The sequence below is a fragment of the Eubalaena glacialis genome, chromosome 15, assembly GCF_028564815.1.
Source record: "Eubalaena glacialis isolate mEubGla1 chromosome 15, mEubGla1.1.hap2.+ XY, whole genome shotgun sequence".
NCBI classification, from domain to species: Eukaryota; Metazoa; Chordata; class Mammalia; order Artiodactyla; family Balaenidae; genus Eubalaena; species Eubalaena glacialis.
This window is the reverse complement of record NC_083730.1, coordinates 18,568,276-18,584,503: the sequence shown is the minus strand read 5'-3', so window position 1 is coordinate 18,584,503 and position 16,228 is coordinate 18,568,276. Positions and strand designations below refer to the sequence as shown.

General features: G+C 38.4%; 1 protein-coding gene across 4 annotated transcripts in view; it reads left to right on the top strand.

Moving 5' to 3' along the window:
• WDR7 (WD repeat domain 7) overlaps positions 1–16,228 on the top strand; it is a 370,109-nt gene that overhangs the window by 244,336 nt on the left and 109,545 nt on the right. For all 4 annotated transcript variants that reach the window (XM_061169470.1, XM_061169471.1, XM_061169468.1 and 1 more), the window contains one exon: positions 14,561–14,747. In XM_061169470.1, the coding sequence (XP_061025453.1) occupies positions 14,561–14,747 (187 nt within the window). The remainder of the gene's footprint in view (positions 1–14,560; positions 14,748–16,228) is intronic.

Genomic DNA, 16,228 nt, shown 5'->3' with positions numbered 1-16,228 from the left:
CTCCCACTGGTGCAGGTCCCGTCCCTATTCTTTTGTCTCTGTTATTTCTTTTTTCTTTTGCCCTACCCAAGTACGTGGGGAGTTTCTTGCCTTTTGGGAGGTCTGACGTCTTCTGCCAGCGTTCAGTGGGTGTTCTGTAGGAGCAGTTCCACGTGTAGATGTATTTCTCATGTATCTGTGGGGAGGAAGGTGATCTCCGCGTCTTACTCTTCCGCCATCTTGCCCCTCCCCTCTGTCACTTTCTAGGCTCTTACTCTGCTTTATTTTTCTTCACAGGACTTAGTACTACTCGGCATATCTATTTGTTCATTTGGTTGTTTTGTCCCAACTAGAGTGTGAGCTTCATGAGAGTACAGACTTGGTTGACCTGCACTTAGAACAGTGCCTGGTCCACAGCAGGCACTCAGGAAATACTGAATGAATGAAAGGATCACCCAGCTATTAGGTGCTAGAGCTAGAACTTGAACCTGGTGGTCTCTTGCTTCACAACCCCCCCCCCACCTTTGTCTTTGGGAACAAGACATAGAAGTATTTAGATCATTCAAGTAAAGATTCCATAGATTAATGGATTTTTGTTTTTTTACTTCTTTGACATCATAAGCATCTGCTTCTACTATTTTACATCTTTACTGCTGACCCCCAGATTGTCAAACAATCAGCACTTTTTACCTTCCTTAAAGCAGAAAAGGGCCAAATGCAGTAAGTAATATCCTTTTGTTTATGGGAAGGTAAGACTCTTATTTTAGTCTGCCATCCAAAATACATAAGTACCAAAAGCAAAATGAGATTAAATTTCACTGTATGACACAACTTAGTTTGAAACTCAGTCGAAAAGAAAAAAATGTACTTTCAATCAAGCAGCACTGGATTTTATACTCTTCTGATTATAGGACAAGAAACAGTTACTTTCTTTGAATTAGGACTGTTTTGACTAAGCTGATAATAGATTAATGAGTTTTAAAATATCTTTGTTAAATTAACTTCCTAATTTAACAAAGTTACTTTATGCTTTTTATTAAATGAAATGATGACTTAGTTTTTATGCAATACAGGATGTAAAATTTTAAAAGTAGTTTTTCATAACTGTATTAATACAAAGCATCTCGTTATAGAAGTGTTTATTAATTGTTCCATACCCATGAATAATGCACACTACATTGGAATTATTTTTAATCAAATCAGTTACCTATATAAAGCAAAGGAATAGAATTCTAGATGGCACTCTGCCATCCCTGTTCTTTGATGGACATTAGCAAGTGGGAAAAGGCTTCATTCAGTTGGTTACACTTTGAAATAAGTGGCCAATCATTATTAATTCATTTTGCACTCATTGTAATGGCATAAATCATCATAAATTCATTTGGTTTAAAGTAAATATAATATGTTCTCCCACAGGAAGTTCCTTGTAATTGAGCTATTAATTAGTACTTTTTTTAATATGACCTTTTTTTTTTTTTCTTCTCTAATCTTCAGAGCCAAGGATAGTTAGTAGCCATTTCTTTATTCATGATTTTCTTTTAAGTATGATGAACCAGTTTATTTTAACTCTTAACTAGGCCTGTTGACTGGCCTAAGAGGGACCAAAGCCCAGGAAAATGGTTACATATATTGCCTACTAGCAGGACAACAGTAATAATTGTCAATGATCTCTAAGGGCGCTTGGAAAATTCTCTGAAATGCTTTGGTTTCGTAATAATTCCAGTAAGAAAATTTCATTCTCTCTTGGTAAACATAGTTTGATTCTGGCTTCTGTTTTTTTTTTCACTGTGCTTTGAACAGTGTGCTAACATTGTTCATTGTGCTGTGGAGAAGTCAAGGTACTGCCGGGTTCAGTCTCTACCTTTGCATTAGAAATGCAAAAGGGGAAAAAAGTGGAATAGCAATATAAAAGTATCATTTATTATCGAATAATGCTGAAAGTGATACCTGATGCTTATAGAAATATATAGCTATAGTTCTTTGTAGCTAATAAAGTGCTTTCATATCATAGGCACTTATTAAATGTAGAGTACATTAATAAAGTGAGTCTACACTTTGTGATAAGGATACAAAAATGATCCAGGAAACAAATTCATTATTTCCTAAGTAATAGCCTCAGAGCTTGTGTGTGTGTGTGTGTGTGTGTGTGTTATGGCTTGTATGTTAATCTTTTAAAAGAGCGGGTCATCATAACCAGCTAGATAGGGTAAAAATTTTTTTAATTGACATTTTTCCTTGGTCATTTCATGACGAGACAACAGTCATCTTGCCAAAGCAACAAGTTAGCCATTGTATAATACTATAACCACAGCTTACGTAGGCTTTATTTTGCTATCTCTGTGTCAATCCTTTTCTCATTTTTAGCATTTTGCTGTTACAGCAAAGTGTGAATATTTTCTTGCAGCTTTGTGCCTTTGTAGCATTTTTAAAAAATGGTAAGATTAAAGTTGGGACACTTTAAAAAAAAAAAGCTTGAGATAAAAAGCTTGAAGTAAAACGGCACTAAAATATGAGCTATTATTATTACTCTTGACTGCATGACAACAGAATTACTTTCTAAACAGCTAGAGGGTCTAAGTTAATTGTGATTTATCCAATTCTGGATTTTCGTGCTTTCTGCTTTTTAAGGAGCTTTGTTTTGATTTGATTTGTTTCCAGACTTCTGAGCCTGTGTGCATTTTGGTAGTTCATTTGCGCATTTGGCTAGACATACAGGGTGATGGGGGTGGGTGGGTGGTGCTATGCGTTAAATTCTCACTGTAAAGCTGCTGTAGTGTCTGTACTACTTACGCATCTTACAGGTAGGAAAGGCTAATCATCTGATAACTGGGCCTTGAATACGGTCGCAGATTGACTTGAATAATGCTGAATTCTGTCTGTTAACAAGTTGAGTTAGGAGCCTCTTGGCATTCTCAGTAAAGAACCAGTGACCAGTAATAGGACTTACCAGTTGTGATTCTTATAGTGGGGAAGTACCCTTGCAGTTCCTCATGACAGTAAACTTATTACAAATGGCAGCTGTTTCCAAACTTTCCAATATCGTGGGCCAGTAAAATTTCCAAAAATAAAATTTGGGAGTATTTAGCAGTGCTGTGTTTTATTTTGCTGAGTGCAAATACTAAAAAAATACCACTAGCTTTATCATCTTATTAAAGAAAAACCCTTTTATTCACCAAAAAAAGTAGTAAGAACATAACCTTAGACTAAGCACTCCTTTAAACTGAATAAATTTAGCTTCATGAAAAAGACATACTACATTGTTTGTGTTTTACCATTTCACCATAGAGCCATGGAAACTTTGCCATAGACCAGCACAGGTTTATAGCAGACCCTTGGAAATTTCTGATCTGTGCATAATTTTATTGACTGTGCTGGGCACATTCAGTGTAAAGTAATTTTCAGTATTTGCCAAAGCAACAATTGTGTATTACGTACTTACTGAACTATAAAGCACTGTGCTAAGCCTCATGCAAAAAAAAAAATTTTTTTATAAAAATTTCATATGGCCTAGGGAACTTACTCATTTAGCAGATGTGGAAAGGTAATAAAATAAAATAAAAATAAATAAAATTAGCTCTGGACAATAGAATAAATGCCAAAGATGCTATATCGCTGTTTGTTAAATGTATGGATAATAATTTCTCTATTAAAAAGAATAATTTCATTCTAAAGGAAGCAGGGAAGACGCAGAAATTGCCAACTACCAACCGCATACCATTCTCCTTTTACACGTGAACAAAACCTCAGAATTGTTGCAGATGGCATTGTGGCCAGATCACAAACTACATTTCCCACCCTTCTGTGAAACTAGGGGAATTATTATATAATTTAGGCCAATGAAATGTAATCAGAATTTACAAGGGGGCTTGACTTAACTGCCACATGTCCTTATGCCCTTCAGCCTTCTACCTCTTCCTGTTGGGAAGGTGGATGCAGTGCTGGATGTGCAATTAACCATTTTGTGGACAGGATGCAACTAAGATAGAGCCAAGACAAAGACAGGGATCTTAGTATGGCTGTATTTAGCTATTGAACCAGTAATGAGGACCTTCTCATTGTGTGAGAAAAGATAAAACATATAATTTATTTAATCTTCTGTTTTGGTAGAGTGTCATGAATAAAACATGGTTATAAAGATGTAAGTTGTGTTCAGAGATGTGTTCTGGTCACATTACCCATGGCCTGGGCCACAGAGGCCTGCAGCTAACCACTTGCCTTCCATCATTCTCAGTTACATCATACAAAACAGGAATAGATCATAGTTTTCTAAAGTCCTTTCATTTCAAACATTCTGTGATTCTAATTAATCCATTTGGCTGGGGGTAAGTAGATCAGAATTTAAAAGGCAGTAGGTCTTGCCCCCCCCCCCTTTTTTAACATCTTTATTGGAGTATAATTTCTTTACAATGTTGTGTTACTTTCTGCTTTATAACAAACTGAATCAGCTATATGTATACATATATCCCCATATCTCCTCCCTCTTGCGTCTCCCTCCCACCCTCCCTATCCCACCCCTCTAGGTGATCACAAAGCACCGAGCTGATCTCCCTGTGCTATGTGGCTGTTCCCACTAGTTATCTCTTTTCCATTTGGTAGTGTATACATGTCCATGCCACTCTCTCACTTTGTCTCAGCTGACCCTTGTCTCTCTCTGTGTCCTCAAGTCCATTCTCTATGTCTGCATCTTTATTCTTGTCCTGCCCCTAGGTTGATCAGAACCATTTTCTTTTTTTTTTTTTTAGATTCCATATATATGTGTTAGCATACGGTATTTATTTTTCTCTTTCTAACTTACTTCACTCTGTATGACAGACTCTAGGTCCATCCACCTCACTATAAATAACTCAATTTCATTTCTTTTTATGGCTGAGTAATATTCCATTGTATATATGTGCCACATCTTCTTTATCCATTCATCTGTTGATGGACACTTAGGTTGCTTCCACGTCCTGGCTATTGTAAATAGTGCTGCAGTGAACATTGTGGTACATGACTCTCTTTGAATTATGGTTTTCTCAGGGTATATGCCCAGTAGTGGGATTGCTGGGTCACATGGTACTTCTATCTTTAGTTTTTTGATGAACCTCCATACTGTTCTCCATAGTAGCTGTATCAATTTACATTCCCACCAACGATGCAGGAGGGTTGCCTTTTCTCCACACCCTCTCCAGCATTTATTGTTTGTAGATTTTTTGATGATGGCTATTCTGACCAGTGTGAGGTGATACCTCATTGTAGTTTTGATTTGCATTTCTCTAATAATTAGTGATGTTGTGTATCCTTTCATGTGTTTGTTGGCAATCTGTATATCTTCTTTGGAGAAATGTCTATTTAGATCTTCTGCCCATTTTTGGATTGGGTTGTTGTTTTTTTGATATTGAGCTGCATGAGCTGCTTGTAAATTTTGGAGATTAATCCTTTGTCAGTTGCTTCGTTTGCAAATATTTTCTCCCATTCTGATAGCTGTCTTTTTGTCTTGTTTATGGTTTCCTTTGCTGTGCAGAGCTTTTAAGTTTCATTAGGTCCCATTTGTTTATTTTTGTTTTTATTTCCATTTCTCTAGGAGGTGGGTCAAAAAGGATCTTGCTGTGACTTATGTCAAAGAGTGTTCTTCCTGTGTTTTCCTCTAAGAGTTTTACAGTGTCTGGCCTTAAATTTAGGTTTGTAATTCATTTTGAGTTTATTTTTGTGTATGGTTTTAGGAAGTATTCTAATTTCATTCTTTTACATGTAGCTGTCCAGTTTTCCCAGCACCACTTAATGAAGAGGCTGTCTTTCCTCGATTATATATTCTTGCCTCCTTTATCAAAGATAAGGTGACCATAGGTGCATGGGTTTATCTCTGGGCTTGCTATGCTGTTCCATTGAGCTATATTTCTGTTTCTCTGCCAGTACCACACTGTCTTGATTACTGTAGCTTTGTAGTATAGTCTGAAGTCAGGGAGCCTGATTCCTCCAGCTCCGTTTTTCTTTCTCAAGATTGCTTTGGCTATTCGGGGTCTTTTGTGTTTCCATACAAATTGTGAAATTTTTTGTTCTAGTTCTGTGAAAAATGCCCTTGGTAGTTTGATAGGGATTGCATTGAATCTGTAGATTGCTTTGGGTAGTATAGTCATTTTCACAATGTTGATTCTTCCAATCCAAGAACATGGTATATCTCTCCATCTGTTTGTATCATCTTTAATTTCTTTCATCAGTGTCTTCTATTTCTGCATACAGGTGTTTTGTCTCCTTAGGTAGGTTTATGCCTAGGTATTTTATTCTTTTTGTTGCAGTGGTAAATGGGAGTGCTTCCTTAATTTCTCTTTCAAATTTTTCATCATTAGTGTATAGGAATGCAAGAGATTCTGTGCATTAATTTTGTATCCTGCTGCTTTACCAAATTCATTGATTAGCTCTAGTAGTTTTCATGTAGCATCTTTAAGATTCTCTGTGGATAGTATCATGTCATCTGCAGACAGTGACAGCTTTACTTCTTCTTTTCCAATTTGGATTCCTTTTATTTCCTTTTCTTCTCTGATGGCTGTGGCTAAAACTTCCAAAACTATGTTGAATAATAGTGGTGAGAGTGGGCATCCTTGTCTTGTTCCTGTACTTAGAGGAAATGGTTTCAGTTTTTCACCATTGAGAATGATGTTCGCTGTGGGTTTGCTGTATAGGGCCTTTATTATGTTGAGGTAAGTTCGCTCTATGCCTACCTTCTGGAGGGTTTTTATCATAAATGGGTGTTGAATTTTGTCAAAAGCTTTTTCTGCATCTATTGAGATGATCATATGGTTTTTATCCTTCAGTTTGTTAATATGGTTTATCACATTGATTGATTTCTGTATATTGAAGAATCCTTGCATTCCTGGGACAAACCCCACTTGATCATTGTGTATGCTCCTTTTAATGTGCTGTTGGATTCTGCTTGCTAGTATTTTGTTGAGGATTTTTGCGTCTATGTTCATCAGAGATATTGGCCTGTAGTTTTCTTTTTTTGTGGCATCTTTGTCTGGTTTCGGTATCAGGTTGATGGTGGCCTCGTAGAATGTGTTTGGGAGTGTTCCTCCCTCTGCAATATTTTGGAAGAGTTTGAGAAGGATAGGTGTTAGCTCTTCTCTAAATGTTTGATAGAATTCGCCTGTGGAGCCATCTGGTCCTGGACTTTTGTTTGTTGGAAGATTTTTAATCACAGTTTCAATTTCATTGCTTGTGATTGGTCTGTTTATATTTTATATTTCTTCCTGGTTCAGTCTTGGAAGGTTGTGCTCTTCTAAGAATTTGTCCATTTCTTCCAGGCTGTCCATTTTATTGGCATATAGTTGCTTGTAGTAATCTCTCATGATCCTTTGTAGTTTTGCAGTGTCAGGTGTTACTCTTCCTTTTTCATTTCTAATTCATTTCTAATTTGAGTCTTCTCCCTTTTTTTCTTGATGAGTCTGGCTAATGGTTTATCAATTTTGTTTATCTTCTCAAAGAACCAGCTTTCAGTTTTGTTGATCTTTAGTATCAGTTCCTTCATTTCTTTTTCATTTATTACTGATCTGATCTTTATGAATTCTTTCCTTCTGCTAACCTTGGGGTTTTTTTGTCCTTATTACTCTAATTGCTTTAAGTGTAAGGTTAGGTTGTTTATTTGAGATATTTCTTGTTTCTTGAGGTAGGATTGTATTGCTATAAACTTCCCTCTTAGAACTGCTTTTGCTGCATCCCATAGGTTTTGGGTCGTTGTGTTTTCATTGTCATTTGTTTCTAGGTATTTTTTGATTTCCTCTTTGATTTCTTCAGTGACCTCTTGGTTATTTAATAGTGTATTGTTTAGCCTCCATGTATTTGTATTTTTTGCAGTTTTTTTCCTGTAATTGATATCTCATTATCACAACGTCTCATAGCGTTGTGGTCGGAAAAGATACTTGATACGATTTCTATTTTCTTAAATTTACCAAGGCTTGATATGTAACCAACGATATGATTTATCCTAGAGAATGTTCCATGAGCACTTTAGAAGAAAGTGTAATCTGCTGTTTTTGGATGGAATGTCCTATGAATATCAATTAAGTCCATCTTGTTTAATGTGTCATTTAAAGCTTGTGTTTCCTTATTTATTTTCATTTTGGATGATCTGTCCATTGGTGAAAGTGGGGTGTTAAAGTCCCCTACTATGATTGTGTTACTGTCGATTTCCCCTTTTATGGCTGTTAGCATTTGCCTTATGTATTGAGGTGTTCCTATGTTGGGTGCATAAATATTTACAATTGTTATATCTTCTTCTTGGATCAATACCTTGATCATTATGTAGTGTCCTTCTTTGTCTCTTGTAGTAGTCTTTATTTTAAAGTCTATTTTGTCTGATATGAGATTTGCTGCTGCAGCTTTCTTTTGATTTCCATTTGCATGGAATATCTTTTTCCATCCCCTCACTTTCAGTCTGTATGTGTCCCTAGGTCTGAATTGGGTCTCTTGTAGACAGCATAAGTATGGGTCTTGTTTTTGCATCGATTCAGCCGGTCTGTGTCTTTTGGTTGGAGCATTTAATCCCTTTACATTTAAGGTAGTTATCGATATGTATGTTTCTATTACCATTTTCTTAATTGTTTTGGGTTTGTTATTGTAAGTCTTTTCCTTCTCTTGTTTTTCCTGCCTAGAGAAGGTCCTTTAGCATTTGTTGTAGAGCTGATTTTGTGGTGCTGAATTCTCTTAACTTTTGCTTATCTGTAAAGGTTTTAATTTCTCTGTTGAATCTGAATGAGATCCTTGCTGGGTAGAGTAATCTTGGTTGTAGGTTTTTCCCTTTCATCACTTTAAATATGTCCTGCCACTCCCTTCTGGCTTGCAGAGTTTCAGCTGAAAGATCAGCTGTTAACCTTATGGGGATTCCCTTGTATGTTATTTGTTGCTTTTCCCTTGCTGCTTTTAATATTTTTTCTTTGTATTTAATTTTTGATAGTTTGATTAATATGTGTCTTGGCATGTTTCTCCTTGGATTTATCCTGTATGGGACTCTCTGTTCTTCCTGGACTTGATTGACTATTTCCTTTCCCATCTTAGGGAAGTTTTCAACTATAATCTGTTCAAATATTTTCTCAGTCCCTTTTTTTTTCTCTTCTTCTTCTGGGACCCCTGTAATTCGATTGTTGGTGTGTTTAATGTTGTCCCAGAGGTCTCTGAGACTGTCCTCAATTGTTTTCATTCTTTTTTCTTTATTCTGCTCTGTGGTAGTTATTTCCACTATTTTATCTTCCAGGTCACTTATCCGTTCTTCTCCCTCAGTTATTCTGCTATTGATTCCTTCTAGAGAATTTTTAATTTCATTTATTGTGTTGTTCATCATTGTTTGTTTGCTCTTTAGTTCTTCTAGGTCCTTGTTAAACGTTTCTTGTATTTTGTCCATTGTATTTCCAAGATTTTGGATCATCTTTACTATCATTACTCTGAATTCTTTTTCAGGTAGACTGCCTATTTCCTCTTCATTTGTTTGGTCTGGTGGGTTTTTACCTTGCTCCTCATCTGCTGCATATTTCTCTGTTTTCTCATTTTGTTTAACTTACTGTGTTTGGGGTCTCCTTTTTGTAGGCTGCAGGTTTGTAGTTCCCATTGTTTTTGGTGTCTGCCCCCAGTGTGTGAGGTTGGTTCAGTGGCTTGTGTAGTTTTCCTGGTGGACGGGACTGGTGCCTGTGTTCTGGTCGGTGGGACTGGATCTTTTCTTTCTGATGGGCAGGGCCACATCTGGTGGTGTGTTTTGGGATGTCTGTGAACCTAGTATGATTTTAGGCAGCCTCTCTGCTAATGGGTGGGGTTGTGTTTCTGTCTTGCTAGTTGTTTGGCATGGGGCATCCGGCAGTGGATTTTGTTGGCCATTGGGTGGAGATGGGTCTTAACTTTGAGATGGAGATCTCTGGGAGAGCTCTCACCGATTGATATTACGTGGGACCAGGAGGTCTCTGTTGGTCCAATGTCCTGAACTCGACTTTCCCACCTCAGAGTCTCAGGCCTGAGCACCAAGATCCTGTCAGCCACACAGCTCAGAAGAAGAGGGAGGAAAAAGGAAAGAAAAAGAATAATAAAGTTTTTAAAAGTTTTTAATATAAAAATTATTAAAATAAAAAATAATAATTATTATAAAAAAAGAAGAGAGCAACCAAACAAATAAACAAATCCACCAATGATAACAAGTGCTAAAGATTAAACTAAGATAAACATAAAAATCAGAAACAAATCAGTCACAGACAGCAAACCCCAAGTCTACAATTGCTCCCAAAGTCTACCGCCACAATTTTGGGATGACTCGTCTATTCAGGTATTCCACAGGTGCAGGGTACATCAAGTTGATTGTGGAGATTTAATCCACTGCCCCTGAGCCTGCTGGGAGAGATTTTCCTTTCTCTTCCTTGTTTGCACAGCTCCTGGGGTTCAGCTTTGGGTTTGGCCCTGCCTCTGCAGGTAGGTCACCCTCTGGCATCTGTTCCCCACCCAGACAGGATGTGGTTAGAGTGGCAGCTTATTAGGGGGCTCTGGCTCACTCAGGCCGTGCTTGGGGTGGGGGCGGGGAGGAAGGTGTACGGAATGCGGGGCGAGCCTGTGGCAGCAGTAGCCAGCATAAAGTTGCAACAGCCCGAGGTGCGTCGTGTGTTCTCCCGGGGAAGTTGTCCCTGGATCATGGGACCCTGGCGGTGGCGGGCTGCACAGGTTCCCGGGAAGGGAGGTGTGGATAGTGACCTGTGCTTGCACACAGGCTTCTTGGTGGCTGCAGCAGCAGCCTTAGCGTTTCATGCCCGTCTCTGGGGTCTGCGCTGGTAGCCGCGGCTCGTGCCCGTCTCTGGAGCTCGTTTAGGCGGTGCTCTGAATCCCCCCTCTCGCGCACCCTGAAACAATGGTTTCTTGCCTCTTTGGCAGGTCCAGACCTTTTCCCGGACTCCCTCCCGGCTAGCTGTGGTGCACTAGCCCCCTTCAGGCTGTGTTCACGCAGCCAACCCCAGTCCTCTCACTGGGATCCAACCTCCGAAGCCAGAGCCTCAGCTCCCAGCCCCCATTCTCCCCAGCAGGTGAGCAGACAAGCCTCTCGGGCTGGTGAGTGCTGGTTGGCAGCGATCCTCTGTACGGGAATCTCTCCGCTTTGCCCTCCGCACCCCTGTGGCTGCGCTCTCCTCGGTGGCTCCAAAGCTTCCCCCCCTCCGCCACCCGCAGTCTCTGCCCGCGAAGGGGCTTCCTAGTGTGTGGAAACCTTTCCTCCTTCACAGCTCCCTCCCACTGGTGCAGGTCCCGTCCCTATTCTTTGTCTCTGTTTTTTCTTTTTTCTTTTGCCCTACCCAGGTACGTGGGGAGTTTCTTGCCTTTTGGGAGGTCTGAGGTCTTCTGCCAGCGTTCAGTAGGTGTTCTGTAGGAGTTGTTCCACGTGTAGATGTATTTTTGATGTATTTGTGGGGAAGAAGGTGATCTCCACGTCTTAACTCCTCCATCTTGAAGGTCCCGTTGGTCTTGCCCCTTTCTAATCACGACAGCCTAAATGTTGATCTTTCTAAAATGAAAATCTAATCAAACCCCTCATTTGCTTAAAACTTTCCAATTGTTCCCCATTGTCACCAGAATGAACAAACTCTTCGCATGGCATACAAGGCCCTTTGTGATCAGGCGCTAATGACCTGTCCTGCCGCGTGTCTCACTGTTATATTTCATCCACCTCGTCCTTTTCCCTCTTGTCCATCGCCCCAACCCCTTCTCTTTCCACCGACGAACTTTCCAACCATATTGAACTATGTGTAATCCCTTGGTATGGTAGTGTTCTCTCTCATCTGCTGGTCTTTAGACATGCTATTCTCTCTGCCTAGAATGTTTTCTTTCCATACTCCTCTCCTGTGAGTGACAAAGTTTTACTTAGTCTTTAGGTTTTTGTATAGAGGTCACCTTTCCCTGTAAGCCTTCTTATATCCCTAAGATTGGGTTAAGCGCCCCTTTTAGGTTCTGTCTTGATACCTTGTGCTTATAAATGTTCTAACACTCCTCATAATATATTCAAATTACCTGTTTGCTCACCTATATCCTGAGCTACAGTGAATTTTCTTGAGGGAAAGAACTGAGTATTGTTCTGTTTTGTTTCCCCAGCATTTAGTATAATATCAATATAACAATACTCTATAAACAGTTCCTCAGTGAATCTTTGGATGGAAAGTTTGGGACCAAATTGTGGAAAGTCTTGAGTGAATATCAGGCCAATTTGTTGAACTTCTTAATACTGCCACCAGGAGAGTCTTTTACGAAGGACTCAATCATGATGGCAGGTGGTAGCATCCTTCTCCACCTTGGTTACTCAGTGAGGCAATATTCCCCGATTGTGCAGTAGTGGGGCACTTACATAAAATAAGTAAATATGTGCCTTTGTACAAAATTAGATTCCATCTTGAAGAGATTAAAATACAACCTTTATTGGGTACCTAAGGTTTAAGAAAAGTTCTGAGAGATAAAACTTAAAATTCATACAATTCCGGCATGAGATTTTTTTTCTGTTAATAGAGAAGTGCTATCATTGTCTTAATTTTAGCTTTTTCATCACCTTGGTCCATATTGCAGAGCACCTATATTATATGGAGTCATACGACTTCCTAGATGTCAAGAATAACAGGAAAGTGGTAGATATTCTTGACAGTTTGAAATATCATTCTGGCAAACTGGGGCCAGGAGCTGTGTTAGAAATGTACATGCAGTAAAGGCAGGTCTGTTATCCATTTTAGGTCCATAATGTGTGCAAAGCATTGTGCTTGGCGGTTTGGGAGATGCAGAGTTATATGAAACATACTTCCTACCCTCAAGGAGCTAACAAACTTGCTGAGGAGAAGGGAAAGGCACCAAAATGCTTATATTTAAAGATAACTTGTGATAAGAGACACATAGGTACTGGCAGAAAATAGAGCATTGGATCTCTTTTTCTCAAGGGGTTTATATTTTTATGATCCACAGAACTTGGAGCTTTACATATTATATTTACATAGCTAAGTATGAGAGTAAAATTTTCAAATACATGTATGAATGAAGTATGAATTTCTAGATGTTTTTCTCAAGGAGGCTTTCCATATCTGTGTACCTTTTTCGTTTACGGCAGGAGTTGTTAACCCAAGGTCCGTGGCCTCCTTGAAATCTTTCTGCAGAATTTGATGGATATGTATGTGTATATAGTTTCCTGAGGAAAGGACTGATGGCTTTCAACAGATTCTTTTTATTTTTTTTATCTTCTAAAAACATTCTGTTAGAATCTTTAAGGATTCTGTGACTGAGAAGAAATTCAGAACCACTGTATAGAGAGTGCGTTCACAGACTTGTCTCAGCTTTACAATATCTTGCTCTTCACCCCCATTTCAATCCATTCTCATTTAACAATTGGCTATAGCATAGCCAATGAGTAAATGCTTTTATTTGTTGAGTGAATTAAATTAAAGTTTATATGCCATGTTCTTAATTTTAGAAACAAACAAGTTCAACATGGTATTCAGAATGAGCCCTGACTGCCCTTCACTGAACACATGCCAGTGAGGGCACTTGGCAGTACACTTCATTGTTTAATTCATTTAACACTCTGGCCCTTCATGAGTGATAGCTATTATTATCCCCATTTTACAGACAAGGAAGCTGAGGCTCACTGAGTATCTTCCTAAGCCTGCCCCCTAGTAAGTTACTCCGTCTTGAATCTGAAGCCTCTGTTCCCTTTAACTAGTATGCTATACAGTAATATGATTTATAAACTGTTTTGTTTCTTCCCCTCAACAAACAAACAAACAAAAAACCCTCTTCTAAGTTGCAGTTTGTTCTTCACAATCCCTGGTGTTTTGGTTTTTTTTAATGTCAAAATGCCTTTGGAAGTAGATGAGCTTTTGTAACTTAATGACCATTGGCTTAGGTATACAAACGGTTAGCTTGATCTTCAACATAAAGGAATACATATTAATTAAAATCTAGATCATTTCATCAGATTTAGAAGTAATATTGAGCTATTTTTAAAATTGTGTAACAAACTTACGTGAAGAATTTACCACGTACTTGACGTCATTGTCTGCTATTGGTGCACCAGAATGTGGAGGAACAAATATGCTTGTCTGGGGCGGTGGCGGGGTGGAGTGGAGACTTTTTAAAACTACACATTCTACCTTCTCCATCCCTCATCCCTGTTGATAATCATTGCCTGTGATGAGAAGTGTTATTGATGAAGCATTTCGCATATGAATTCTGTTAGATGCAGAAGAAAGATGAAAAAATACCATCTTACATTATTTGAAAGCATCTTCATTTTGCAGAATGCTGAGTAGGGAGAAACATTGTTTGGAAGCTTAGAATCACTATTATGTTTTGAAATTATATATACTTATTTAAATATAGTTATTATGTAATTACAACACTTTAGAATATGGTATAAAATATTGTAGCCTAACTTATCTCTTTAAAGTACATGGCTAAACAAACTGTAAACTTGAGATCTTTTTATAATCTTACTATTCAAAACCCCTTGTCAGTTAAAGTAAATCCAAAGTGGTTTATATTTTGAAAATATGCTTCAAAGAAAACATCACAAAAGTAAAATTACTTTATTGCTCTGCCTTTTATTTTGTAATTTTAGGTAAGGCACTGACATTTCTTCTGCTGCAACCACCAAGCCCCAAACTTCCTCCACACAGTACGATCCGAAGAACAGCCATTGATCTGATTGGACGTGGTTTCACAGTTTGGGAGCCTTACATGGATGTGTCTGCTGTCCTGATGGGGCTTCTTGAACTTTGTGCTGATGCCGAGAAACAACTTGCCAAGTACACACTCCATTTCAGTTCATTTGGCTTTTATTGGTTTTGTTTTGTTTTGTTTTAGTAGAGGTCATTGATTACTCTTTATAAATTGCATATGGAGAAAAAAATAGACAAATATCTCAATATATGAAATTTTGGAAATAGACAATGAAAGGGAGATATGTTTCTGTCATTTTAACACAATTGGGATTTAGCTTTGAGCCAATCAATGATTTATCCGTGGCATAGTTTTAAATATGTGTTTATTGTGCCTTGAGATATTATCAACTAATAATAATATAAACATATCACATATAAGGAAAATGATATATATAGTTGCTCAAAAATGTTTTACTGATACAATACCTGGCCAGTTTGGGGAATTACTCCTTTGCGCTCATGTTAATTTTTAAACCAGCTTTATTGAGGTTTCATTTGCACACAGCAGAGGATCAGCCATAAGGAGGTTGCAGTGGTCCAGGGAGGCAGGGATGAGAGTAGAGGAATAGGAAGAGGACCCAAGGCAGTTCCTAAAATGAAACTGGGGCTGGTGATAGAGGTTAGTATTGACTGGAGAACCCAGCCTCCTGATTCCTGGAGGGAGTCTTTTTTGTTTTGTTTTGTTTTGTTTTGATGGTATAATACACATCTAACAGGAAATTTACTACGGTATCCCTGTTAAAGGATACAATTCAGCAACATTCTCTGCATTCACAGTTATGCAGCCATCACCACTACCGAGTTCCCAGTAGCAGTCACACCAAATGGAAGCTCCATACCCATTGAGCAGTCCCTTTCCATTCTCCCCTCCCACTGTCCCCTGACAATCAATAATCTGCTTTCTGTCTCTGTGAATTTGCCTATTCTGAATATTTCATATAAATGGAATTATACAGTATGTGGCCTTTTGTGTCTGACTTCTTTCACTTAGCATAATGATTCCAAGGTTCCTTCATGTTGCAGCATTTTTCAGTACTTTGTTTCTCTTTATAGTTGAACAATATTCCATTCTATGGATATACCACATTTTATTTACCTACTCATCTGTTGATGGACATGTGGGTTGTTTCCACTTTGTTTGAACACCTAGTTTTCATTTCTCTTAGGTAGATACCTAAAAGTGGAATTGCTGGGTCATGTGGTAATTCTGTGTTTAGCCTATTGAGGAACCACCAAACTGTTTTCCATAGCAGCTGTACCATTTTATATTCCTACCAGCAATGTAGGAATTGTCTGCATCCTCGCCAACATTTATCTTCTGGTTTTGTTGTTGCTTTTTTCGTATAGTCATCCTAGCGAGGGTGAATTCCTAGTGGTAGGAATTCTGGAACTGTCCCATGATGCGTCTCTTAATGTACAGGCAGACCTCGTTTTACTGTCCTTCACTTTATTGCGTTTCGCAGATGCTGTGATTTTTTTTTACAAATCAAAGGTTTATGGTAACCCTGCATGGAACAAGTCTGTTGGCACCATTTTTCCAACAGCATTTGCTCATTCATGACTCT